A 27,876-nucleotide genomic window follows, 5' to 3' on the forward strand; every position below is an offset into this window, starting at 1 on the left:
TCATAGAAGCGGAGTCATTTCAAGTGTTCGTAATGACGAAGTATAGTAATAGGTTTTAAATACGAAACATCGAGATTCGGCAGGCAAAAGGCTAGGTAGCGATAGATGTAGTAAAACCTGATTAAATCAAGCAGGCTAGGATACTATTTGTCTCCTCTCCGTTTCGAAGGGGGAATGGCAACAAACATCATTGTTATGATCGTCATCATCATATAGCGACGCTGCCTGCGTGCGCGAGCTTACCGTCTAACAGTGCTGGCAGAAAATATGACAAAAAAAATTAAAACATGGCTTTAATAATTTTATGTTATTCTTGACAGTAGAGCATCTTGGCTCATAGGCATGTATGCATCAGCAGTCACGCTCATCTCATCACGCCTAATAAACCACATTTTTGTTGCTTCTGCAGAAGGGGCTGGAGCTAAGCTCGTTCAGTCTTTGCAACACGCGCTGATGATGACACTGAGTGCTCAGGAGAAGTCCGACGGCGGACAATTTCATTTTTATAGTACTAATATTCGTGTTGATTGTGTCACGCTCTGACTCCCTGGGTACAAAACTAACGACATCGAACAGCTAACCCATTCACCACCTCTGCGACTCTTCGGCTTCCTGCCTTGTTGCGGAATGCTGCAACGGCGACGCCACACGAGAACCGATGGACCTGCTTGGCCGCTGCTCCAGAGGCGAGCAAAACGCAGAAGCCGTCCTAAGGTCCCCGCATTATAATGGGGACCTTACGCCGGCGGACGCCGCGCCGGTTTGAAGCGCCGCCTGCTGGCCAGTTCGTCAACTTGGTCAGCCCGCCCGCCCTCGCGGCGGCTCCCGAGTGTCAGGCCTAACGTGACAGCCGACGCCGTAAACTAGTTTCGCTCCCGCTCCAGCCTTCTCTTTTTCTATCCTTGCTTTGGTAGCAAAACGCGGCGCGACCCCACCATGCATTTTCATGAGCACGCGGGCAGACAGGGCAGGAATCGCATACAGAAAGCGCGCCGCCACCGAGGAGCACAGTTCAAAGCGGGTGAGTGGTGTCACGTGGGCCTCTACTTCCCTAAATAACCTCACAACGGGCCGTAGAGTTGAACTCCCATTACGGCTTGGAAAAACGGAATAAAATAAGTAGCATAGTGCCCACAGGTATAGCACAGAACAGTCGAAGCAGACGGTGTTGTGTCAGGCGTTTCTCTTATGTGTATGCAGCGGCTTCCTTTTTTTTTTTTTTTTTTTATTGCGTCGGCTTAGCATCGAGCAAAGCGCCTTGATGCACAGACATCCGCAGTAAAACGTGCCGGGCAAACTTAGAACAAACTTGCCGTTTCATTAACGGGGGAACGCTAGTGTGAACTAGGCGGTAACGTTGGTAAAACACAGGGGCACTGGCGTTTCCTCTTGTGAACACTTCCCCCGCCATCAGACAGAAAAATAAATAACATATGACTTAAAATACATTCGTATTGTACTGATATTCTTGAAGTCTATTTTCATATTTATTTGTGATCTAGGCGCCCATTACCCTAGTGTTTTGCAATTTTATTAGACTTCTGAGTGTTTTTGTGTTTTCGTTATTTCCTTGTGTTGATTTCTACAAGCATGATTATGGTATAGCCGACCCTACTTGTGGCCGAGATATCCTTCTTTTTTTAACATTTAATGAAGTCTTTCGCCTCCCGATTTTACTTCAATGCAAGTCTGTGGAAATTGCTCCGTCTGCACTCGTCGCACGCAAAATTCAAGGGATAAAGAATCGAGTAGCCGCTAACGACAGAACGCGGATAACAAGACGAAAGAAGATATGTAAGGCAAACGCTGCTCCGCACGCAAATGCGAGTGCGGCCACTGCAAGAAAACAGCCGAAAAAAGACGAAAAGTGATCACGCACCCGCAAGTGCAGCCGCGCACGCACCTTGGCACGCACAATGTCGCATCCGCGAGACCAGCCGCGCGGCGACAGAGCGCGTTTACGCAGCGATGCCACGGCGGCGGTGGTAAAACTTGCGCCACGCGCGCCGAACACGACTCGCTGCACGTTTCGATTAGAGTCCGGCCGCGTGTGTACATACGTCTACGCAGATACGCGGCACGAGACGCAAGGCGGCGTGCTCCCCACCCCACACCAGGCCCCCCCGCTGAGAGAGACGGCAGGCATCGCGAGGCAGGCAATCACGGTTTTAAGGACTCGCAGAAGAGGGGGGGGGGGAGGGGGGAGGACGTCAGGGGGGTCGCGGTCGGAAGGGGCCCGGGGAAGAGGGCGCGCGCTTCGGCGACGCGAGCTCACTCTCGCGACGTTCCATCATATCAGATTGGCGTCATTTGCATAAAACGAGAGAAACAATGGAGGACGCCGAGTCACGCAAAGTAGGAGAGAAGGAACACTACCGCGTATCACTTGTCGACTCGGCCTTTTGCACAAGCTCTTGGGTTCGTCTTCCCTCTTTTGTTTTAAGCAGAAGCCTGCTGGCGCGCGACCACGGCGAAGGGAAGATGAAGAGCTAAGAAATGATAAAACAAAAAAAGAACTCAACGGAAGGAATGGATGCGATCGCGCATACATAAGGGCGGGCATGCAATTGTTTTATTCCACGCTTCGGCCACAGCTTCGTACACGCCGAAGTCACGCTGGAGTTTTTCAAGAGATACGACGGAACTAAGAGAGAGAGAGAGGAAGCGAGGCTGCGGCAGGCACTGCGCGCGAGGCCGACATACGAGGACACATGCACACGCTCACTCAAAGCAAGCGCGCGAGCTCCTTCCCATCCAGCGGCGAGCAAGAACGAAATGGCCTGCATACTAAGCGGCATGTAATGCGGCCGATGAAGCGCCACGGAGACTCTTCGATGATGAGCCTGGCAGGTAGAATCACGCAGGAAACACAGAAGCAAGGCGGCAAGGCGAAGCGTATTACGAAAGCAAACAGAACCCCGATCGCTCCCTACCGGGGCATATAGTTATAGGCGGCCGACAGTTACCTGCACGGTGAGAATAGACACGTGTACGCGGTCGGACACTCCTCGTTCCCAAGAATCTCGGCGGTGCGCTCACCGACCGCGCTCTATTTATCGCGGGTAACCTACGAAGCAGCAGCTTTCACTTCGTTGTTGTCGAGGTTCGTTCGGAGAAGGTTGTGTAAAAGAAAAAAAAAAGAGTCATAACAATAAACTTAAGTTCTGGTCATTATTATTATTATTGGTTTTGAACATATATACACATATACACAGTTAACAGGAAAGGGAAAGCGACGAGCAGGCTGGCAACTCTGGTCATCAGTGTATACATAAAAAATACAGACAGATGCACATCGGGTGTCAAGAATAAATGTAGCTGAACGGCTAAAGTAACTCGAAACCGATAGTGTTGTCTACGATAATGTAGACGTGAAAAGGATAATGTAGCCGTCAAACCTGCAGTGTGACTGAAGGAAAGCCGTGAACATTATTCATGTTATGCCAAAACTTTCCAGTCGAGCACAATGCATTTTACGCATATGTGGTGCGGCCTTTAACGTTCCATTTCCGATTTCTTTACCCCAGGAACAGATCCTTTTGTTATCTAATTCACGTTTCTGAGGAAAATCGCTTCCCTTCGAACACACAGTGGTACAGGAGAGAGGTCCCCGCAACCTGTACGCCATGATAGCGATAATAGACTCGCCCAGTTCAGAGCCTGGCAGCCACACCACGAAAGCGGCTTGCGGGCGTGCATGACCGAGCCCTCGATCAAGAATCGCGTCTACCAATGGACGTCCACGCTGACGCTGACACAAAGCAAAACGCACGCAAAGGGGCGAACACGGCTAATCCATTTCGTGGCGAAGACGAACGCGTCCTCCGCCCTGGTGCGGGCCGTCTCGTGCGACGCGCAATTCAAGTAGCCCAGGAGCGCGGGCCGAGCGGGCGCAACGGCAGCGCGACAGGAATCGGGGCGCAGCCTCGGCTACCGGAATTCCGAAGCGCGGCGAGCACCGCCTCGAGCGCAAGCGACTCGAGGTCCAGACAGAAACAGGCCCGACGTGACTTACGTCTGCGAGCGCTCAGTCCGATACGCAATGTTGTGCACCGAATCTCGCGTAATCTCCCGCACAGAATTCCCCATGCAGTCTTTGTACATAAACGGAACTCTCATTAGGCAGTTTGACACCAACAGCTCGTGTACCATTACGTACACGTATTCGTAATGGAGAACAAGACTCCAGGCCCTGTTGTGGCGAGTATACAGCTAATCTTCGGCTAGATCGCTCTATGGGCGGTTTTCGGCAAACTTGTTAGGTTACCAAGCGGAAACGTCATGGACTCACGTTCCAGGCCAGGAAGAGGACTCTAGTACTGCACTGGCCGACTATCGCTGCCATAGCGAAATAATGATGATTAGAAGTGCTGCAACTTGGGCTAGTTGGAGGTAGAATGCTGAGAATGATGATTATTATAATTTTTCGTTTTAATACATGACCCTGACATCGAACTTGGATTTTTACATATCCCCCTTCGCATCTCGGTGACAGCCGGCGGAGGCTGAAGCAGCAGTTTGCCTCGCTCGCGACACACGAAGTGGTCGTGTCGCACTGTTAACAACGTGAGCTTGTATTTGAGATTTGACGCATAAATAACCGCAGGACCGTTGGAGAGCTATAGGGTCGCCTCATCAATTCTCGCTGCTTTCACGATGCTAAGCGCCCGACGCGCAGAAGTTTTCGCAGTGAGCACGAGAAGCAGTTACTTGAGCCGGAAAAGGAACTGAGAAAAAAAAAAAGAACAAGCAACTCGGCGGCTATGCCTTCTCCTCGCGGGATCGCCCGTCCCCTCGATTCTCGTTTCCATCTCGGCACATATCCGTTCCCCCAACGAAGGAAACGTAAAGAGTGAGCAGAGGGAGCGAGCGGCCAGTTGCCAAAATAATCATTCCATTGGCCGCGCGCATGCATGCGCGCATCCAGCACAGCGGCGCGGCCTCGGGAGAAGACACGGCGCAGCGAAACGCAGACCGGCGGGCGATGAGATGTGTTTCTCTTCTGTCGAGAGATGTACGGGGAGGGGGCCGATATAAGCGGGACGCGCTGCTGCCGAGTCGGACCCCATTCGGCGTATAAACGCGCCCGCTGCGTGGGTATACGCGTATAAAATAAACGCCGTCCCTGCCGTACGCGCGGACCCAGCTCGGCCACGCATAGGCGCGCACCGCAGGGTTCTTCTCTTTTTGAGCGAATTCGCATCTATATCGGAGTGTTGACGCAGCCAGCGGCGGGCCAGCCGGCGAGATGCTCGGCGCAGGAAGAGCGGGAAGCGGCTGAGCCACGAGGGCTGGAGCCGTCCACCGGAAATCGAAAAATAACGGCGGAAAAATAATCGCCCTCGCGCCGAGAGAACGAAATCGGCGAAAACGCGTATGTCCGAAAGCGGGTCCGAGGCAGCAGCGAGCTGCTTCCGGCCGGTCGCGGAGCGCCTCGCAGGGGGATAAGTGAGCCGGTTTCGCTTTAAGCAAAGAATATCGTCAGTGCGGGCGTGCAGAGGTCGTGGCAATCAGCGTCGGTCAGAATTGATGTGATAGCAACGCAACATGCGTACAAGTTGGGATCGAGCACGGGCCAGGGTGACATTCAGACTCAGCGATGGATCTGGAAGGCTGTTGAGAAGTTTATGGCGTTCGCAAAACATGCCAACACCAAGGGGGCGGAGGATCCCTCAAGCCGTCATTTGAACGGCTTTTCCCTCCGCCTCCTGTTACTCTGTACTGTGACGAAGCAAATCAATCAATCAACCAATCATATGCCGGTCGTGCCTGCATGCAGCACGACTGAGCCAACTGCGTGACTGAAGTTATACGGTGACACGTTTTTGCAAAACATGCCGGCTGTCCAAAACTTGCAGATCGCTAAAACCATGCGCACGCAGAGGCGAAAGATCTTTGGCTTACCACAACATCCAGTAAGTTTATCGCGTTGCCAACAGAGAACACAAACACACACACACACACACACACACACACACACACACACACACACACACACACACACACACACACACACACACACACACACTCTGAGATATAGAGAGATAAAGACGTGCTCTCTCTCTCTCTCTCTCTCTCTCTCTCTCTCTCTCTCTCTCTAGGAAAACAGCCTCAAACAACGGTCCGAGATAACATTGTACCGAGACACGAAGGATCCCAGCTTGGAATTTCGAACGGCTCTCTCTGGCTTAGAGGCGAACCGCGCAGAGAGAGAAAGTGAAACATTCCAAAAGCGATGTCTCACTTCGAAGCGCCAGAAACCCAACCGCTATAAGCAACACTCATTGGCCTTTCCTATAAAGTTAGAAAAAACAGAATAGATGTGTACTCGCCCCTTTCTCATAAAGGTCGTGTTTAGATTTTCGCGCGATCACCAAATTTTTGGCAAGACGCTGAAGAATTCCGAACGTTTTAAGGCACAGTCTTTCGAACGCATACTGGCAACCTTTCGAAAAACAACACGAGTCGAAGCAGCGGCGCGGGCGACAGTCTGTATAGTTTATTGAGATGTTTTGAGGCACACAAGTTTATATTCGTAAACATTTCAGGAATGCGACCGCGCCTCAGCTAGTAAAACGAAATGAAAGCAACGCAACCGTGTCGGGCCGTACAATTCACCGAAATTTTCGTTTCGGGAAGGAGGCGCCACGCTATAGAAGGGAATGTGCGCGTCAACAAGAATTTCGAGAATTGCGAAGCTTCAGGACACTTTTTGCCTAACGCACAGGACAAGGAAGCTCCGCGGAATTTTTTGCTCAGCTCTCGAATTTTATTAATACCTATAACTTCGCAAAGGCAAAGCGCTCAGACGCTCAAAGACACCTCTCCTTCACGGTTATATGAACGACCGCGAGGAGTCTTCAGCCCGCACGCTTAGATGCAATCACCGCCACTTTAACGCGCGCCCTGTACATTCAGTTACCACCCGGCCGGTTAGATATTCCAGAATAGCACGGAGCGCTTGCATCGCGCCAACATAAAATATGGGTTGTGTCGACGCTTCTCATGAAAAACGACTTCAAGCATTTTTCCACGTTCGTCCTCGGCAGTGAATCGTTCGAGAAAGGAAAATATTGGGAACCGTTCGCACGTCAGCGGGCCTCGTAAAAGAAAAGCGCGGGAGGTCCTCCAGGGAAGTTTCTTTGGCCACCGACGTCACGAGCACACGTGCGCATGACGCTACACGGTCAACCTTCCGATCTCATTGGCCACCTCCTCCTCTCCCAGATGTACAGATTTTGTTGCATGCGCGCACCCCTCTCGCATCCGCGAAGCCGCCAGGTGCACGAGACACGCGCCGTACGCCTTCTATGGTTATGTACTTCAAATGGCTTTTCATTTGCTAGTAGCTGAATACTGCGCGTTTCCGGCCCTATAACTGAAGTTTCGAAATAAATTTCGCGCACGAAATCTCGTGAAGCGGCAGGTCCGGATGACTACTATGACCATGGGTGACCAGAGGACGAACGTAACGATCGCAACATTTCATCCAAAGAGCCGATTAATACATCTGGATTTTTTTAACTATAGCAGCATTATACATTACATTTGCACTCAAACGGCCTCTTCGACCGTTCATAAACTCGGTTCACCGTCAAGTGTGTGCGCGCAGCTAGTGCTGTCATTTTTCCTCCCTTCTTTCTATCTTTCCACCTAATCCCCTCGTGCAGATTAGCAAAGTGGGAGTGCGTCTGGTTCACCTCCATTCCTTTCATATCCCTCATTTTCTCTCTCACTGACAGTTGCTTGGCTATCTCTAAAGGACTGCGGAACGACGACCGACACCTACTATAAAAAAATTAGGCCCTTAAAAATAAATATGGGTGTAAAATCAGTCTATAACTCACACCGTTACATTTACGCCCATAAACTTGAATAATGGTATAACCCGGTCTACAACTCACACCCTTACACCCGAAAATAGTTGAATGGGGTGTGTTATAGAACGATTTACACTCTTATTCACTTTTCAGGGTGCAAAATCTTTGACGGTGTGGTCGCCATCATTGACAGAGCTACAAAGACGTTCGCTGCTCCTTTCCTAAGCCATATGCTAAGCAATTCTAATAGCTTCTGCGTACTCTCATTTATGACAGCAGTGTCGCATTTATGCGAGCACAGCGGTTCAGGTAACATTAATTTGTTGACGCTAATATAGAAAATCGTCAAGGCGAGGATACACAAAGAATTACCATGTTTTTCAAGAAAATCCAAAATCAGGAATAGGTCTGACAAATGAAGCAGCACACTGTGGTATAAAGGTTATAAGCAGGGATAATGTGCCTCAGAAAGGCTGGCCAACGTTTTGATAGGAGGGCCTATCTTCGTCAAAAGATCTTTGACGAAGATAGGTCCTCCTGTCGCAACGTTGGCCAGCTTTTCTGAGGGACCTCATCCCTGTTTATAACCTTTATACCACAATGTTTTCCATGGGTAATGTCTGCACTGTTACTAAACTCGCCTCCCCCACCCCGCTAAAGATCAATAAATTAATAAACAGAATAAAAGAAAAATGGGATAATCAACTCAAAAGCATCAGCAGCGGCACGCGACAAACTGTTCGCGGGGCCGACTTCGCAGCTTGCATATTTGAGAAAGCGCTGAAAATTAAACCTCCCCGTAAGTTGAGCCTTCTGCATTTGGTGGCTGCTGCATACAACGCATTTGTTTTTGCATGCTTCCAAGCTCCACCAAGCCAACGACAGACACACAAAGTTTGTCGTGTTCGTCCACTGTAAGCTGTATTCGAAGTCAACCGTTGTCGCCCACAAGGTGACGGATAGTAGAACTAATGTCAATTGTGTGCATATACATATATATATACAGCTTAGTCCTCACCTTATTTCACACTGTTAGTTCAATATCGATTAATATCTGCTAGCGTGTTCATCGTTGCAATGTCACTTCACGCTGTCCGCTAGATGAATCGATAATCCCGCAACACGCGCTCTGGCTTGCCCAGTATTGCACGACAGCTTCGCGCAGGGCCCGTTACATCCGTAGGGTGCGAAACACACGACGCTAAGAGTTCCGTCCGTCTGTAAACACGAACGCAAAGTCGCGGCGTGAGCACCGTCCCTGCCCGTGTGCGCTGCACACACACACACACTATATAGAGGAGTCCCTTAGGCAGCCGTAACTGAGGCTGTTTAATGAGCCGCTTCGGAGACGCCGCGCGAGCCAGCTGTAAGTTGTTCGGACAACTGTGCCCTCACGAAAGTCACATTTTGCTCGGCCAATAGGTATGCTCTTTGTAAGCCGGCTCGCTTTTCAGCAGCGATATGCGGACGGCTAGCGGCGAAAGACGCGGCGTGGATTAAAAATAACCACAATCATCTTTAACGATCGGCAGCGCATATTTGGGCAACAATTGCGCTTCGCCCTCCTCGCTGCGCGCAACAAAGCCGGTCCGCCGCTAAATATTATCGAGGAAGCGCTGAAGCCGAGAAGAAAGAATCCAGAAGCCAAGATCGTCACAGGTGCGAGGAGGGGGTAAACTATGGCGCGGCAGCATGTATGTCCACGCGAGCACAATAGCGCGAGAGTCCATGAACTGGGAGTTTCTTTTTTTTTTTTCTCTGTCCTTTCTTCACGCGACACTGCGGAGCGAGAACCTTTGTTTTGTCCTCCGGGTTCATCAGAGCCCCCCGGCGACCGATATGGAAGGAAAGCGCACACAGACGCAGACGCAGACTGCATATCTCGTGTCTTATCTTCGGCTCCCCTATTATATGTATAAAACGAGTATAGCTCGCCTGCAATCATTCCCGCTTTGTTATCGGCACTCGAGATCACACGAAGAGTTCCTTTTCCCCCTCCACTCAGCACTTATGGACGATGTTGGCGACTCCACAGTCAATTCCGCGTCCGACTGCACGGGGATTTTTTTTTTTTTTTTCCCTTTCAAATGCTTGACGCGTCACAGCGGCAGTAAGATTAACGCCCCGGTGCCTCGCAACACAGATGCAAGGGTTTCCGCAAGGGCTGCAAACGAATGAATTATTTGCAACACAGTGTACAATTAAAAGCGCGCTGCACAGACAGGGACAGTGCTACTGTTCTGGTTGTCATCTGCGACGATATAAACGCCTACAAAGAGAAAAACAAGCGCTGATCGTGAGTCGCTTATTGATGCGTTAAAGACTGAAAAATTGCCACCAAAGGCCGAGGGCGAAACAAACCTCCGAAGCGGTAAAACTATGACGGGTAGCGGCCGAGTTAAGCCTAACGTGGCTCCCGCTTCTGTCGTCGACAGCCAGTAAGCACGACAGGCCGGACAGACGGCGTCTCGCAAATGGCCTTCTCGGCCAGGCGTCGCCGTCTCGTTTTCAATGCTAAGTGCGTCGCCGGCCGTCGCGGAGACCTCGGCAATCTGCGCGCATCTTAATTCGCGGTATTTCCACAGGTGTACGGAGGTGGCAACGGCCGTTGGGGGAGGAGTCGAGACAGCGAAACGCGATTGCATATCATCGAAGCGTCTAGCGACGAAACGAATTGAGACTTCTTCGGCGTCACGGGCGCACAAAAGGGAACGGAGAGTCTGGTCGCTTCCGCGTTGCACGCTTATTGTTCTGTACCGAGCCGCAAAGCTGGTGGCGACGGCGCTAGGTGGCGGCTGCCGCGGTCCGCGCTCTCACACGGGAGCAGAAGTACGTACGACAAGGAAGAGGCCGGGTTGCGCTGCAGAGAATGCTCAGGGCGGCGTAATAAAGACGCGAGGAAAAGAGGGCGCGTGACTGCTTCCTTACACGCGCACGCTTTGGCTGATTAAAATGCGCTTCACGCCTGTCGGTTATAGGTTAATTGTTTGCCGACGGTGGAACGCAAATGCGGGAGCGCTCGGCAGTCGGCGGAGGTTCCACTTCAACGGAGATTCGGATTAGTGCGTTTGTTGGGCCGGGACGGATTCCATACGCGTTATCTGGCATAAGAGAACAGCGCTAAGCGTAAGAATAGGGCGCGCACACAAAGCCCCGCGAGTCACGGGACTTGGAGAGACACAATCAGGTGTCACCATTCACGAAATTATTCGCAGAAGCGGCCAACAACGCTTCGGCATAGTTGGCACGATTCTCGTTAAGCCTTCCGCTTGGGCGGGGACAGGCGTAGCCGACAGTCGTAAAATACGCACACTGAACCAAATGCGGTGCGCATTTCGCACTCAGCCTATTGCTAGGAGAAGTTTGACGCAAATGCCCCTGAGCAAGAGAAGTATAACTTCGTCCTACAGTGTCGCCTATGACTCCGCCCTGGGATACTGAAGACGCAATCTAAAAATATAATAAAACCTAAATTACTGCGCAAGCACTGCGAGAAAACGAGGTGCAGCAAGATAGCAAGTGAACAGCTTCACTTGGAAGAAAGGACAACGAGTACCGAAAATTCAAACCAGCGAGTACCAGTTGTTAAATATCAGCATCGCACATTCGGGAGAAACTTAGCGCTAAGGCAGCGGGTTTTGGGCATCAGCTTTAATCTTTGCCCATGCAGACAAAGTGCGCCCGCAAAGCTTTTGCCAGTTGTTTCGGAGTCACTCTGCTGGTGAGGGAACCTGTCGTCGAGCACCGTCGCGGAGCTCTTGTGGAGCGCCTCGGAAGCTCAAGAAAGTACTTTCCGTTTACATGATCTAAACGACCGAATTTCAGCCCAGCTACATAGGGCTCATGTGAACGTAGCTAGTAAGAAGCACTGTTACTCTACATTTCTACGAATTTCGATAAATAAGTTCAACAGAGGAGGCTGCATGCGCCATGCAGGACAAGTCCTGTCGCTCGCGAAGTGACTTCGAAATTTTAGGCAAGGACTGTGCCAATAACACGGCTCATCTTAATGCCGCATAAAAACGGATAAACGCATAAAACAGCGTAGAAATACAAAGAAAGGAGGATTCGATAAACAACAAGTGCTGGGTGATCAGTGTGAAAAACAGATCCTATAGATACAGCTAGCTGAACCATAGCCAACATATGGGGCCTAACATAACTGGTGGTTATGAACTATACTAAAGACAACGGCGCAACGGGAAACTAACAGTAAAGCCTCGTCAGTGCGTAGTTGGCGGGAGCAGGCATGCACAAAACGATGTAATAATTAACCGACAATGACAGACGAGCGGCTATAATCTAACCGGCAAAAAAATAGAAACGTCTTAATTATCACTAAAACACACACGCAAACAAGTTTTATTTGCGAGCAGGCAGCAAAAAGAAAAAAAGAAAAATATATATATATATGGTTTTCACTTGCCGCCATAGCGGCCTTGCAGCGACGGCGGCATCCTCAGCAAGACCGTGAGCCAGTTTCTCCATCAGGCCCCACCTCTCTTCGAACGCCCTCATGGCGGTCAACGCACGCGCCGCGTCGGATACGGTAGGACCACCATACACTTCCAGGTCGTGGTCGTCGTCGTCGTGAACGACATGGAAGCGACAGAAGCCACGGGAGCAGCAAACACGCTATGGCTACCATATTTCGACGTCACTATCGGTGGCGGCTGAAGTCCGGGAAAGGTCCGTGTGCCGCAATTACACTATCTATGGTCCGCACGCTCGACATTTCACCACACATTTACGCGGCGAAAAACGACGTAAATACTGCGCACTAACCGTTTGGCATGGGGTAAGCGACTACGGCTTAAACGGTGAGCGACTACGACTTAAGCGGTCAGCTACAACATTAGGCTAAATTGCGAAAAGGCTGGGGATTCATCGCGACCACATTTAAACCGGAATTATTTATTATGCGGATACGTATTAACGGGGTTTTGCTTATGTCCATGCTCAAAAATTGGCGCAGCCCACATTACTCGTTGACTGTGCACACAACTTACATCGACGTTTCGGTAACAAGTTAGAAAGTCCAAGATATAGAAGGAATTAGGCCCTCCTCACCTTACCTTACGTGCCCACAGACGGTATTCTTTGAACCACTACGTAAAGCATGTTCTAAACGGGAAGCATAATAAAGACGACGAAGAGACAAAGAGCAACATTTGCCTGCCCATTTGACAAGGCCAAACTTCTTCCATAAAGCAGTGACATATGCAACTTTCAAGCGCACCTGCGCCAAGATTCTTGCGCAACGCACATGTCAGGGGACGTGCCAGGTAAAAGCCGGGACGTGTAATGGAAAACAAATCAACAGAATGGGCGAGGCACATCATCCCCTTATAATCTTACAATTCTTTCGCCCCACTCTTCATCATCCAAACACGGCAAATATCTCACTTTCCCTGGATGCCGTGAGTAAAAGGAAGTATGTCTGCTTGTTCAGTATACCATTCTGGCGAATTCACATGACATTGTTTTCCACTGCAACAGCAGAGGGCGCGAGCTTTCATGGATTATCATTTCGCAGAATCAACGAGCATCGAGCGTAGTAATTACCATGCTACTGACGTAGTGTAAGCGACCGAGAGTCTCCAGCGATCACGCAATCGCATCGCAGATCGCTAGCTGTACCCCGAAGAGGGAGCGATTGGAAGCGGTCGCTCATCGTCAGCTCACCTCGGCGTATAACGCGCGCGAAACAATTGTCCATTTGGCAGCCAACGCCCATTCCATTTCTCGGCAGCGAGTGTGCGTGCGACTCGGAGACACGGCGCATTTTCACATCTCCGCGCGCGAATCCCGCGTGTTATTATTTCTTTGCCTTCCAAGTCGCCACCTCCTGGCCGCTGGCCAAGAGCTCCGAGCACGCGCGGCCATAACGCCTGTCAGAAGAAGATTAAAGTAATCTCTTCCGCGCGATAAACACGAGGAATACAAGAAAGCGTTGGGTGTGCCCCGACTCGCGTATATATTTGCAATACTCCTTCGCTGGAATCTATACTGCTCGGCCGTATACGGGAACGCGTTCTTTCCAAACCTACGCGAGTCGGGCGGCTTTGGCTTTCGCGGCGTGGCTGCACCTTTCCTCCAAGGAACGCTCGGGTCCCTTTCGGAAGGGACACGCACAAATTTATTTTGTCGCCACTGGCAGCGCGCCCCTTTCACTTGAGGTCTTTATTGGAGAACGCCCTGGCAGAGCCTATTGAAAGGGAGAGAGTCGGCGGGCCGCGTTTTGCTGGCCGGTCGCCAGGCGACTAATCCTAATGCAGACCCCGCCGTCAGCGCTGTTGTCGATTGCACACGCTTTCAACGGCGTCATGGATGAAAAGCGCGACGCCTGGAACAGTCCCAGTTAGCTCTGTGCTGTCTCACAGACAGCGAAAGGGCGCACGATGCCGATTCGTGGCTGAAAAGGGAGCCAGGTTCAAGTACCAGGTGTGTCCACGGGGCCAGGTGACTGTACTTCTCCGTTACCTGACCTCCAACGATCTAAATGAAATCTAGTGACGTCAGCGACAAAGCACGAATACGAACATCTTAATTGATTAAACTGGCGACCACGCCGGCTTCAACGAGCGCCACTACAACCTAAACGAAACCGTTGAAATTCTTCTTTGACGGTTAAGGACTGGGCAGCAACCGAGTCAGTTTGAAGACGCACCGTCGAACAGGGTGCTAACCTGGAACTACGTTATTGGCAGCAACGTATCAAGACAGTAGGAAAACTCAATACATTGGATCCACCGTTAAATAAGGTTAACGGTTCCTTACAGTACATTGACGAGCTTGACACGTACGAAAAGGCCCAATGAAAACGCATAACAGATCAGCTGGTGTTTCACAAGGCAGCCACTAAGAAAATTACCTCGTTTCTGCATAAAGCCGAAGAGGTCATCCAGGAACTCTTTCCTTTTGGGGTCATCGCTTAGCTCGTACAGCTGCAAAGAAACATATACGAAGCTATTATTTTTTTCCACACGCAAACAGCAAGAACTCGTCGCCCGTAGCATGGCGACACAATTTCAACGGAAAGGACCACAAATCCTAAGCCCCAGCGATTACGATATTCGCAGTCACGAAGCAATGTCGAAGGCAAAGTTGAATTGTCATATTCACTTCTAAAGCGATAATTGGCGATTATACATTTGGCCGTGGTGTCGCAAGTAAACCACGCATTAAAAGATCGAATAGCACATCTATATAATCATTAATCGAAACTGCGCCGCCACTGGCAAGAAAGTGCAGGCACCTGTGTTTGCTCAGTTCAAAATGACACAGCGACTGCTTGATCGTAAACTTACAAATCTGGAATGCCAATAAGGTCAGCCTTACCGTTACTGGAGGCCTAAGAAACCGCATTGAGCACAAAATAAAATAAAGTGAAAAGGAAAGAAAGAAAGAAAAATCCGCGACAGCCGAAGATGGGCGGTGACGTCACACTGTAGTTCGCGCACATGCTCCTCCTAACGTCATAGATTTTTACCACGTCTGATGGGATGTGGGCACACTTTAACAATCTTTTTTAAACACGACAAACACCCAAACACGTCAAGGATTGCTCAAATGCACGCTGACGTCACGCTGACGTTCAAGAACCACGTTTTGCGAGCGGAATTCAAAAAGGGTAAATTTTACCATCGTTCTCCCCGATAGTCATGACGTTTCTCTAGAGAGAGAGAGAGAGTGAGGGGTGGGAGGGGGGGGGGGGGGGGCTCGCTAGTGAATCCCGGAAAGGTTTGCCTGCAGGATGTACACCGGATGGGTATGACGAAAAATGAAATAATGATGTCCTGTTCAGCAACACTGGAGACAAATTACAACAAATGATTGATGACCTTAACAGAGAGAATGCAAGAGTGAGGTTGCAGATTAATATGCAGAAGAAGAAGATAATGATCAATGGCTGGGCAAGGGAACAAGAGCTCAGGATCGCCAGTCAGCCTCTAGAGTCTGTGAAGGAGTACATTAACCTAGGTCAATTAATCACAGGGTACTCTGATCATGAGAAGGAAATTCACAGAATAAAAATAGGTTGGAACACATACGGCTGACATTGTCGGCTCCTGATTTGAAGCTTACCATTATCATTGAAAAGGAACGTGTACAATCAGTGCATTTTACCGGTGTTGACATATGGGGCAGAAACTTGGAGACTGACAAGGAAGCTTGAGAACAAGTTAAGGACTGCGCAAAGAGCGATGGAACCAAGAATTCTAGGCAGAACTTTAGGAGACAGAAAGAGAGAGGTTTGGATCAGAGAGCAAACAGCTGTAGCCGTTATTCTAAGTGACTTTTACTTTATGAGAAAAATGGCGCTAAGCAGGTCATGTAATGGGCCGGTTAGATAACTGTTGGACCATTAGGGTTACAGATTTGGTACCAAGAAAAGGGAAACGCAGTCGAGGACGGCAGAAGACTAAGGGAGGGAGGGAGGGAGGGAGGGAGGGAGGGAGGGAGGGATGGATGGATGGATGGATGGATGGATGGATGGATGGATGGATGGATGGATGGATGGATGGATGGATGGATGGATGGATGGATGGATGGATGGATGGATGGATGGATGGATGGATGGATGGATGGATGGATGGATGGATGGATGGATGGATGGATGGATGGATGGATGGATGGATGGATGGATGGATGGATGGATGGATGGATGGATGGATGGATGGATGGATGGATGGATGGATGGATGGATGGATGGATGGATGGATGGATGGATGGATGGATGGATGGATGGATGGATGGATGGATGGATGGATGGATGGATGGATGGATGGATGGATGGATGGATGGATGGATGGATGGATGGATGGATGGATGGATGGATGGATGGATGGATGGATGGATGGATGGATGGATGGATGGATGGATGGATGGATGGATGGATGGATGGATGGATGGATGGATGGATGGATGGATGGATGGATGGATGGATGGATGGATGGATGGATGGATGGATGGATGGATGGATGGATGGATGGATGGATGGATGGATGGATGGATGGATGGATGGATGGATGGATGGATGGATGGATGGATGGATGGATGGATGGATGGATGGATGGATGGATGGATGGATGGATGGATGGATGGATGGATGGATGGATGGATGGATGGATGGATGGATGGATGGATGGATGGATGGATGGATGGATGGATGGATGGATGGATGGATGGATGGATGGATGGATGGATGGATGGATGGATGGATGGATGGATGGATGGATGGATGGATGGATGGATGGATGGATGGATGGATGGATGGATGGATGGATGGATGGATGGATGGATGGATGGATGGATGGATGGATGGATGGATGGATGGATGGATGGATGGATGGATGGATGGATGGATGGATGGATGGATGGATGGATGGATGGATGGATGGATGGATGGATGGATGGATGGATGGATGGATGGATGGATGGATGGATGGATGGATGGATGGACGGACGGACGGACGGACGGACGGACGGACGGACGGACGGACGGACGGACGGACGGACGGACGGACGGACGGACGGACGGACGGACGGACGGACGGACGGACGGACGGACGGACGGACGGACGGACGGACGGACGGACGGACGGACGGACGGACGGACGGACGGACGGACGGACGGACGGACGGACGGACGGACGGACGGACGGACGGACGGACGGACGGACGGACGGACGGACGGACGGACGGACGGACGGACGGACGGACGGACGGACGGACGGACGGACGGACGGACGGACGGACGGACGGACGGACGGACGGACGGACGGACGGACGGACGGACGGACGGACGGATGGATGGATGGATGGATGGATGGATGGATGGATGGATGGATGGATGGATGGATTAGAGCGCAGGGGGCCGCAGCGCCCGCGAATTTCCTAATTTGAACGTGGAGCGATGAAATTGCGAAATTCGCGGGTGCTAGTTGGCATCGGTTGGCGCAGGACAGGGGTAAATGGAGATCGGAGGGAGACGCCTTCGTCCTGCAGTGGACATAAAATAGGCTGCTGCTGCTACTGATGATGATGATGATGATGATGCACAGTTCACAACACAGGTACGTAGTACACAAACCACAACACCACAACACAGGTACAGGTACACAAACCACACCACGCAACACTCGACTAAAATGTCTCATTGACACCAACTCAAACTCAAAACTCGGAAGTACCTTCGTTGCGCGAGATGCATAGGCAGTTCATGGGCCAAGGACGCGTTAGCTCAAAGGATGGAAGTCTGTCATTTGCTTTAGTGGTGATTTTTGGTGATGTTTTCATATGATTGAAGGGCACCAAGACAATGCTATGGGAGTTGCCCAATATGTCACTTTTTGTCACCGCCGTTACGACACCACTAGAGGGATGAACACCATTATCTTGGTACAACATGCAATCAAGAAGGTTCACTGTAAGATATACATGTACGTGCACATGAAATTTAAAAGAGAAAGAACGTTCTGAGCGAAAACGCACAAATAATGTAAGAATTGCACCGTGCTGTTTCATCTGAACAGCACGGTGCAATCTACCTTTCGAACCACAGCAGATTTCGATCAAAAAGATTGTCCACTCCATCTGCAGCGACTAATGCCGCGGCGCGAACAACCTCCAACGGATGCACGGTGCCGTTAAAGGGACACTCAAAGCAAATGTTCAATTGACGTGGACTGCTTAAATCACATTCCAGAAACCTCGCAACGCTTCTTTTGTGTCAAGACTTAGTTTACGCGAAAATTGCATCTTGAAAGGCCCCTCACTAGGTCTGGCCATTTTGAGCTGACAAGCGCAGAGCATACAATGCGCGATAACGATCGTGTCTGCAAACGCGCCGCGGAAAGACCTGAAATTTAAAACCGAACGCCGTTTTCCCTTCTCCTCGCGGCCGTCGCGATCCAGGCCGGAGGATGACGTATGCGTGCTAGTGCGCCTACGTACACGTGTTTGCACTGTGACGTCGCTCGTGGTGACCCGTGTCTTCGAGAATTATTCAAGGCAACATCTGTTAGTTGTGCAATATGTTGCTTGAATAGACGAATTAAAGCTTAGAGAAATAATAAAACACGCAAACTGAATGTCTGCATTTTTTTTTTTACTTCGCACCGCAGCAAGAGAGATGTGCTTCCGTTTTGTCTGCTTTTTCCCTCGTCGTGCAGTCGCGCGCGCAGACACTATGTCGTTTTCTACCGTTTTCCAGCGCAGGATCATGCTCTGTGATCCGCTTGTGTCTGCCTCAGTATTCGTGTAGCACTGCTAGTCAGGTGTTCTCGTGCACATCGCGCAAGACTGCGCGCTGCGCGAAACGAGACAATCACAACAGCTCGCGCGCGACACCGTCAGCGGAAGTGCACACTGTAAAAAGCGAGGAGAAAAAAAAAATTAAGGAGGGGCCTCTGACGTATGCGTCACGCGATCACAGAGGTCCGGTATGGGAGAACGCAGGGAAGGAATTCCGCTTGCGGAGGCTAGAAGGGGCAAGTGGAGAGAGTGTCTCGCTTGGCAGTGGAGCCCACCTGCTGAAATCACCGGTTCGCGGCACTGAAATATTTCTATTTCGGCTATTAATGAGCCGATTTGAAAACTTATTGCGACAGAACTAGAGTACACGTAACAACTTCCAGCGCATAACCAAAATTTGCTATGGAGCCTGGTGAGGGGCCCTTCAGGGTCCGAATACCTTTACCGCAATTCAAGCCTCCCGCCACACAACCGGGGAAAGGTGACGTTGCATACGCCATCACCGCCGTTTGCTGCCGTCGGTAAGTAAAACGGCGCCCGACAGACGGCGGTACGGTTTTTGCAGAAAACGCAAACGCGCGGCCATGGAGAAACCGAGCCAAGACAGAGTGATGGATTCGCTGCTGTAGCTGCCTTTTGGTCAAGTGGCGGGAACCGTTCGGGGATCCCGCGACATTGCATGGAAGTGGAATTGTCTGTTACTTGGAGTTCCTGCGAGTTTCGTGAACCTGCAATACCAGCGCAGCACTACGCGATAACGAAACTACTGAAACGCGAAAGCGTGCGCGGCGGGGAAAAGTTGAGAATGAAACCTTTCGACCGCCCGTGTCGTTGTCAAGGGTAATATCAATGAGTTGTTCTTTCTAAAAATGAAACAAAATTGGACAAGTAGCATTTTATTTCGCCTTATAATGCAATATAGTGATGTTTCTATAACGAGTGGTTCAGTATTGGTGATAGAATTTAAATGAGGAGTGCCTTCGTCATCGGGAAGTACTTCCCCATGATGATGAATGTCCCACGGGTCTCTCTAATCGTGTCTCGCATTTACCTCAATTTCTCAATTACTAAGGCTCTGTTCGCGATTATATTGACGCCCTACTCTGGAACACTGATCTGTCACTTAAGCGTGAGTTATTATTTGCCTTCAGTGCCTCTTTAACCGCACGGGAATGCAAGGCAGACATGCCCATGTTCCACTCGACTAAATGTCTCCAATGCAAAATACCTCGTACTTGAAGTAAAGCAGATGGGGTCGCTACTGCGACATGCGTGGAACGCCCGGGATATGACACAGCCCACTTCATCTGCTCTGAACGTGCGTCATATACTATAATGCCTTAAGCTATGACACGTACTTGGTCCAGGAAATATATGGCGCCGCCTAGTGCGTCCCGCCAACGAACCTTTCTAGAAGACAGTGGTCTTGACGAGATACCTTAATTGCTTTGCATGTTGTGGTGTTTTCTGCATGTTGTTTGTCTGTGTCGTGAATTGTGCGTATCATTTTTTACCCTTCCCATCTCGAGGAACATGCTAGGCATGCCGCGTAGCATGCTCGAGTCAGAGTGGGTAAGGGAAGAAAAACACAGGAAGGAGAATGAATGTGTGCGAGTAAGTGCAGGGGACAGACATGGGACAGCTAGAGCTGGTCATGGGGTATTCGCATTGCAACAGGAAAGAGAGGTCTGTCGTTGATGGGAAGTTTATTTTACGCTGAGGTCATCACTTAACTGCGTAAATGCCCACAAATGCTTGGAAGCGAGATTGTTTTCATGTGTGTATTTTACGCACAACATGCGTACTACAAGCAATATGTGGCCTCAGCGCTGGGTCCCGTATAAGTATCAACACCGAAATGTCTGCTGAAAATTTTCGACATATTGCTGCATACACATTGCAGGCACACTGGACAAGTCAGACTGTATACTTGAGCCGCACGCGGTGTATTGTTAACTCCGGCGTCACAAGCTTGTCTAGGCCTCTGTAGCAAGCATCAACAATTTCGCACATGGTACGTGCAACTGTTCACTTTCGTTGTTACTACACATATAACATACGACCCGGATTTCAAACCGGCACTACTTTTTACAGTATGCCTCAGAAATAGACGACATCGAGAAAAACTCCAGGCACTGCGAAGTCCACAATTGTCGATACTACTTCGCTATGCGGGTTTGCAAAGAGTGACATGACACGAGAAATGGGGCAAGCACGAACATTCGAACGACGAAGCAACGCGCGACGCAACATCCGAGAGTTCACGTCGACAAAGATAGCACGCACCGCTGGTGGGTACTTGGTCCCCGGATCAAAGCTGCAGCCTCTCCTTCCCCTCCAAAACGACCGCGGCAACCGTCGAGAGGCGACACGAGAAAGGGGGGGAAGGGAGATGCACAGCAGCCACGCAACGACGAAAGACACACAAGGGTTCATCAAAGCAGCCTTACAAGCCAAGGGGGAAAAATAATAATAAACGAGCTGGGGCATCTGAGGCCTAGCGGCATGCGTGCTCAGCGGTGTCGAAGAGAGGAAGGGAACTAGAAAAATGGCTGAGAAGAAGGGAACGATGGAGTCACACCGGCGCGAGAAGACATCTGCGGAGACAAAAGAGAAACAAAACCGCCAAGGGGGGTGTTTCGGCCAGTTTCACTCGAGAGCGACGAATACACGCGGCGGCAGCTAAGAAGCGAGCCGCTCAGAGAGAGGGGGGTAGGGGGAGAAAGAGAGACATGGTTGGAAGGAGCAGAGCGAAGAAGCGAGGTGGCAAAACAGGAGGAAAGGGGGGCGCTCTTCCGAAGAGACATTCGCGCTCGTCGAGATCTGTCACGCGAGGAGCTTTAAAAATAAATCCGCGAATCACACCTCCTCGGGTCCTTTAAGTACACTGACGTTCGGCGTGGGGATGTGTCTCGCCAACTCGGCGTGATTTATAGCGGGTTAATTTTGGATAACGCCGCCACCGCGGACGGCGTCGTCGCGCAGCCACGTAGATGGGAACTCTTGCGAGCGCAAGACGAGCCCCGAATGAGCAGCGCTCAGGAATCGGCCTCCGTGTCTGGTTTAGCCACGAAGTGGGGTTCCGAGGGGGAGTTCTTTTCCATCAGGCAGTAAACGTGCCGGAATAACGGCATGCGACGCGTGACGCGCGTACACCAGGCTCTTGAAAGAGAGAGTGGCGTGGAGAGATGCTAACAGAGTTCAGCCTCCCTTCCCCCCCCCCCCCCGCGGTTTCTGGTGACGTCAAAGCGCCGGCGGGCGGGTGCGCGTGCGCGCCGTTCGCGTATGCGCGCCACATGCTTGCAATCATCGCTCTTTTGATATACGGCCCTGCACGAGCCTCACGAAACACGCGCTCCGTATTGCTGGCAACGAATCTGGCCAACACCGAATACACGGACCAGGACGAAGAATTTGTATGGAATAATTGGCCTTGTGAAGGCCTTGCGTGCAGTCGAAAGAGAAACATGATGCCTTGCGAATACCTTCATGGTCCACGGCAAGATTACCTGATTCGGTGGAACTTGCGGAAGAATAACCTTCTCGAGGACTCGCCTCGAAGTTATGATCGCCTAAATTCTGCCTGGGAAAAATGCACACAGTCGCTCTCTGCTTTGCGGACAGACATGTGCTTAGTCAGCGGCATCATTGAACTGACTAAGAGCGCCAGAGAAAACTGCAGCCCATGATGGCTTCGCCCTATTTGTCGTAATATGTATCTGTCGGTAAACCAGTAGCCTTCTCGAACGCCCCAAGGGGCAGGGCAGCCCGAATGATGACCGACATCTCCTCCTCCGTACGTAACGTCAGTCGTGCCCGCAGTGAGGTGGCGAATATGAGGCATTTCAAAGAACCTGCGCTACCGGCTTTCTTTTTTTTTTTTTTTTTTTTTGACAATGCCACCGCCGCTTCTACATGCCGAGGAACCAGGGGGGAAAAAGCACACGTGGGCTAACAGTTTACTTAGTTCCAGCATAAGAAAAACATGGCCATCACACTACGAATTACCATGAGGGCGAGCGCGTGCCTGACGGTGAACAGAGGCGGAAGGGAAGAAGAAGAAGAAGCAATACCCCGAGGTCGCGGCACGTACAACACCTCGCGCGCTTCAGCAGGCGGATATCGCGACGCAATCGCGTCCGCTACTTCTCATCCTCCGCGCGAACACGATCGCGCTCGATAGCACAGTGCGCGTGGGGGTGCGCGCCGAGCCGTAAACGAGGACCCGGCGTACAGGGCGAAAACGCGAAGGGAGAGATCGGCGGTGTGCAAGAAGAGGGCGCCGCCAAGAACGCTCTCTTTAATAGGAGCGGCCGACATGACGCCGGTCGGCAGCTGCTTGCTCTCAGTCGACGGAGCAGAGCACACACGGATTCATACACGCTCATTCAGGCGTGCAGGTGCGCCTCGGACGGCTGCACGGGAAAGGAGTGATTTCTTAGTCAGAGGGACAAGGGCTACATTTATAGGACGGATATTTCCGGGGATGCTTTCACTTCTACGTGACGTAACATCTGGCACCAGCGTCTCACCCCATTCCCGGGAAAACAGTATCATTGAATTCACAGACATGTGTGCAGTCCAGTTGGTATAGCAGAATAAGGGGCGAGGTTGTCGTAACGTCTTACGCCATGTCCGTTCACAATCAATCCCCATGCGAGCTGCATCTGATAACCCTCGAAGAGATTGTTCAAAAATATTGTCTGCGCAGATATCTGCACTGCGGCGAGATTATCTGACAGCTGCCGCAACCTATACCCGGTGCAATTGTCAGGAAGGGTTGCAAGATAAATCACAATCCTTGCCTGAGGTTGCTTCAATCGTGTAAAGTAGTAGGCAATGCGTCTCGTCTCAGTCGCATTATTTCGCCCATTCTTTTTTGTTTGAATTTCCGCTACTTGCAGATTAGAATACGACGCTGCTGACACCCGGACCAATGTGCAGCTCTGTGTATACGCATCCAACAGATAAACCTGCTCCTGTAGCGACGTAGTAGGCAGGGCGCTGTAGCTTTGAGCAGAATGCAAGTCGCTAGTTACTGCATGTTATCAGCTTTGCTACTACAGACGCAAAGCTGATGAACCAATAGCGGCGCATCAGAGTACTATGCTGCCTTACGCGGACGCTTATACTACATTAAACGTTACTTTCAGTAGAGGTGCAGCGCCAGAGCTGACATCACCGCGGCGCATTTCAGGGCACTTCTACATAAACATATATACGGCGAAAGCCTGAGAATACCGGGAAAAAGAATGTGTATCGAGAGGCAAGTATGTTGCGCGATATCAGACGCAGACTCCAGATGTCTGGCTGAAATATTTTTAAAGTATACTTGAGGTAGCCGTGACAAAAGTAGAAACGCCCCTGGTAGTGTTCCGTATTTCCTTTTTTGTCCTGTTTGACCACGAAGACGCTCAATGAGTGCGAACGAAGGCGCGAGGGAACATCATTCCCATAGGTCGCCGGCGGACTTCTGTGCATCGTCAATGTGAACAGACCTAGAACACACTAGTAGCGAATATGAAGTCGAACGGTGTGCCGGACACTGGGTGAAAGCAAAGACGGTCGACACAATTTATTGGGCCTCATCCCGCCACTAGCCAGCAAAGGATACCCCCTCCCCTTGAACACTGCTCTTCGGAAAACCTTGTTTGCATTCCGGGTTTATTAGGTGTGTGACGCCGATGACGTCAGTTTTGACACGCTTGTATCACAGTATGCCATCGGAGACGAAGGCATCTAACGCCCTTGAGTTTAAGGACTCCGGTACAGTGGCACACGCGGCCGCTTCGTTTTCGCACACTGGCCGCCTTTGGATCCCTACCGACGCGCGCGCGACCGCGATTCACCGCGAAACGTGGGCAGAACGCGACCGATCGCGAGTGTGCCACCCACGTTTGGAAACGCAACGCGTCCGCACACCGACGGCGCTGGAGAAAGAATAATTCACCGGGTTGATGCTCGGGGCTTGCTCAGTGATAGTTGTTGCTAGGCGATGCATCCCTTACTTAGTCGGTGCTTGCTGTCGCGCATGAGCGAACTTTAATGTTCATACAAAGCGCTATTTCTTTGTCTTTCAGCAGACGCAAGCCGGAAACCTCCCAGGTTGCCCTTGATCGACGCCTACTTATAAGCGCGAGGAGCGACGCTACCGCGGTGAAATAATGCGGACGCGAGCTAGGCCTACGAACATTTAAGGCTTTTGCATATCGGAGCATTCCCCGCCTCCACACTTTGTGGATCTATGACGCCTACTCACTGAGGAGGATTGGCCAAGGCTGCGGAATCGGCGAGATTTCGCGGAGAAAAAGAGAAAGATCGCGCCCAATGCGCCCGCGACGCCCGACGTCTCGCTTTTAGGCTTTCGCAGCACGCGCGCGTCCCACGTGGTGCAGTGACAACGAAGTGGTGCAGAGGGCAGCAACAGCTGACATGCTGCATCGTCTCGCCCCCTTATGCGCTTACGTAAGAGGAAAAGAATGGGTTACGAAGAACTGAAGGAACGTCGCACTATTGTAACTCAATTAAACAGGTTAGTTGACAACGTGAACCTATATGCAATATGGTTAACCAGAGTTACGTAGACGGGACGTAGGGAGAACAGCACAGGGCGAATAACTGCAAGTGAACAAGTCTCAAAGGTGCCCACAGCCTACCGTCACTTGCAACGGCCAGACGACCCCCAAGCCAGCCCAAATATGTACGAACGCAAGAACACGTATATATAGGCGCGCGCAAACGAAAGAATGCAATAATAAAACGTAACCCAGTATGCTAAAGGAGCTCATAACGGCTACACGAAACCAACTAAATACTCCCGCTCAGGCAACAAGCCTGCCGAAGAGCTGCAGACCTTCAGTTTGTTTTCATATTCCACTTAGCGTGAGGAGCGCGAATGTAATGAATATATTCTGAAACGCAACCGCCAGCAAATTTGTTCGCAGATGGTGGGTTCAACGTTCAGACACAAGGGGGCCTCTACGTAGTCTCCTTAGTACAAGGCTTATGAAACATCCCACATCTGCCGCGTCCATTTCCGCAACTGCATGCTTGATAAGTACGTAACCGCTAGAAGTGCGGATAATGGCAAGGCATGGAGTATAAATTGAGCAACAGAGTACCGAAGCAGGACTAAGATAGACAAGGGAGAGTAAAGCGCCTAATTTACTTTTCTTTCTAGCGTTTTTTTTTTTCTCGTTATTTTCTCCGGCATGGGAGGAAACTCTATCAAGTCCCTGTCGACGACGTCCGGCTATTTTAGTAGCGTGGAGGTATACTCATCCTAGCAGTCTTGTCTGTCGTTACCCCGATCTTCTTATCCCCGCACACTGCTGCCGAGTGTGGTTTTCTTTTTCCTTCTCCTGGCTTTCTTCACCTGCTCATTTTCTTTCTCTGTCACTCTTTCGCAGGCGTCCTCTCAACCTACGCTCTGCCTTCCGTCAGGATTTTGAGCCTCAATAAAATACCGTTTGACGTGCGCTCCCTCCTCCGCACGCGCTCTCTCCCATCTACCCTTTTTCTCCTTCAACACCGTGCTCTTCTTATACAGGGCGCCCCTGCAACCCTCGCAGGCCTCCGGCTAAGTTGAGCCCTGAACGCTGTATACGGAGGCACACACGAACACAAGAAGAGCCAAATTTATAGTAACCTTTCCTTAAAAAAAAAAAAAAGAAAAAGGCAGAGAGAAAAAAAATGGAGGTGGGGGTCGATGTATGTCGACAAACAAATAAAAGCATGCTAGCTGCAAAATGAGAAAGAAAAGGCAGAAGGAGCTACCGAAAGGTTATTACAAAAAAGAAAATGGCGGTGGCGGGGGGAGAGGGAGAGAGAAGGATGGGGCGACAGAGGTAAGCGGCCAGGCCACCCGTATTACACACGCGTACCGGGATGGATGCCGTGGTTACGCGCAGGAGCCTCTGGAAACGCACAATTTCGCAGCGAGTGTTGGAAGCCATTTTTCTTCCTTTATAATTATTGTTATCTTTTTCATAGTGCAGTCTTTCCCTCTCACTTATGGAGCTTGCGTATAAATATAGGGGCCCGCTGTAGCGGTATCCGTGGGCAGGAGATGCTGCACTCCCCGTCTTCCCTCGTCAGTGCGCTCTCGGCTCGTGGCGATCATTGGCTTGTTTGCCCGATGAGCGCCTGGCTTGCGGCCCAGAACTGGTTCGGTGAGTGCCGGCTCAAGACTTCCGAGTGCGCCCTTGGTCGTCGCCCTCGGTCAGTAGCTAGACTTTAGAAACGGGCTCGATAAGTGAAAAAGATTCCCTGCGAAGCGATGCTAGTTCGCGCAGTGTGGTGCGACGAAAAAAAATTTAAATAAAAATGCTTCGCGGTATACATGTAATTCGCGTACTTGCCTTCGTCTCGTCCTTGGTGCATATTTCCACAAACAGAAATAATTTCGCCGCTGTCAGCAGGATTTCGCTCATACTGCATCGCAGCAGCGCAAGTTTACGACTGCCAACTACGTTACACGGTGAATCCGGTCCAAACGTCTCAAACGTGCGATGAAAGGGAATCAAGCGTCCACTGAGGATGTGAGCACTTTACTTCGACGTTATGTGGCACCCGCGACAGTCCGCAAAAGCAGCGCGATTGCTGACCTCACAGCTCTCAGTTTTCATCAATTAACGGGATGTTGGGGACAGGATGACGTGCGACGGATGAATACAGCCCGATGCTCATTACGCGGTGGAGCGCTTTCCGCAGCAGTGGGCAACGTTGGGTCAATAACAAAATCTCGTTACGCAGTATAGGCGACGTGCAAAGGACGTGTGTGTTTGACACCCAGTCG

General features: G+C 50.7%; 1 protein-coding gene across 8 annotated transcripts in view; it reads right to left on the reverse strand.

Moving 5' to 3' along the window:
* The window catches only part of LOC142571514 (AT-rich interactive domain-containing protein 3C-like), a 253,855-nt gene that overhangs the window by 77,532 nt on the left and 148,447 nt on the right, over positions 1 to 27,876 (reverse strand). For all 8 annotated transcript variants that reach the window (XM_075679937.1, XM_075679934.1, XM_075679935.1 and 5 more), the window contains one exon: positions 14,695 to 14,767. In XM_075679937.1, the coding sequence (XP_075536052.1) occupies positions 14,695 to 14,767 (73 nt within the window). The remainder of the gene's footprint in view (positions 1 to 14,694; positions 14,768 to 27,876) is intronic.

The sequence above is a fragment of the Dermacentor variabilis genome, chromosome 2, assembly GCF_050947875.1.
Source record: "Dermacentor variabilis isolate Ectoservices chromosome 2, ASM5094787v1, whole genome shotgun sequence".
Lineage (NCBI taxonomy): Eukaryota > Metazoa > Arthropoda > Arachnida > Ixodida > Ixodidae > Dermacentor > Dermacentor variabilis.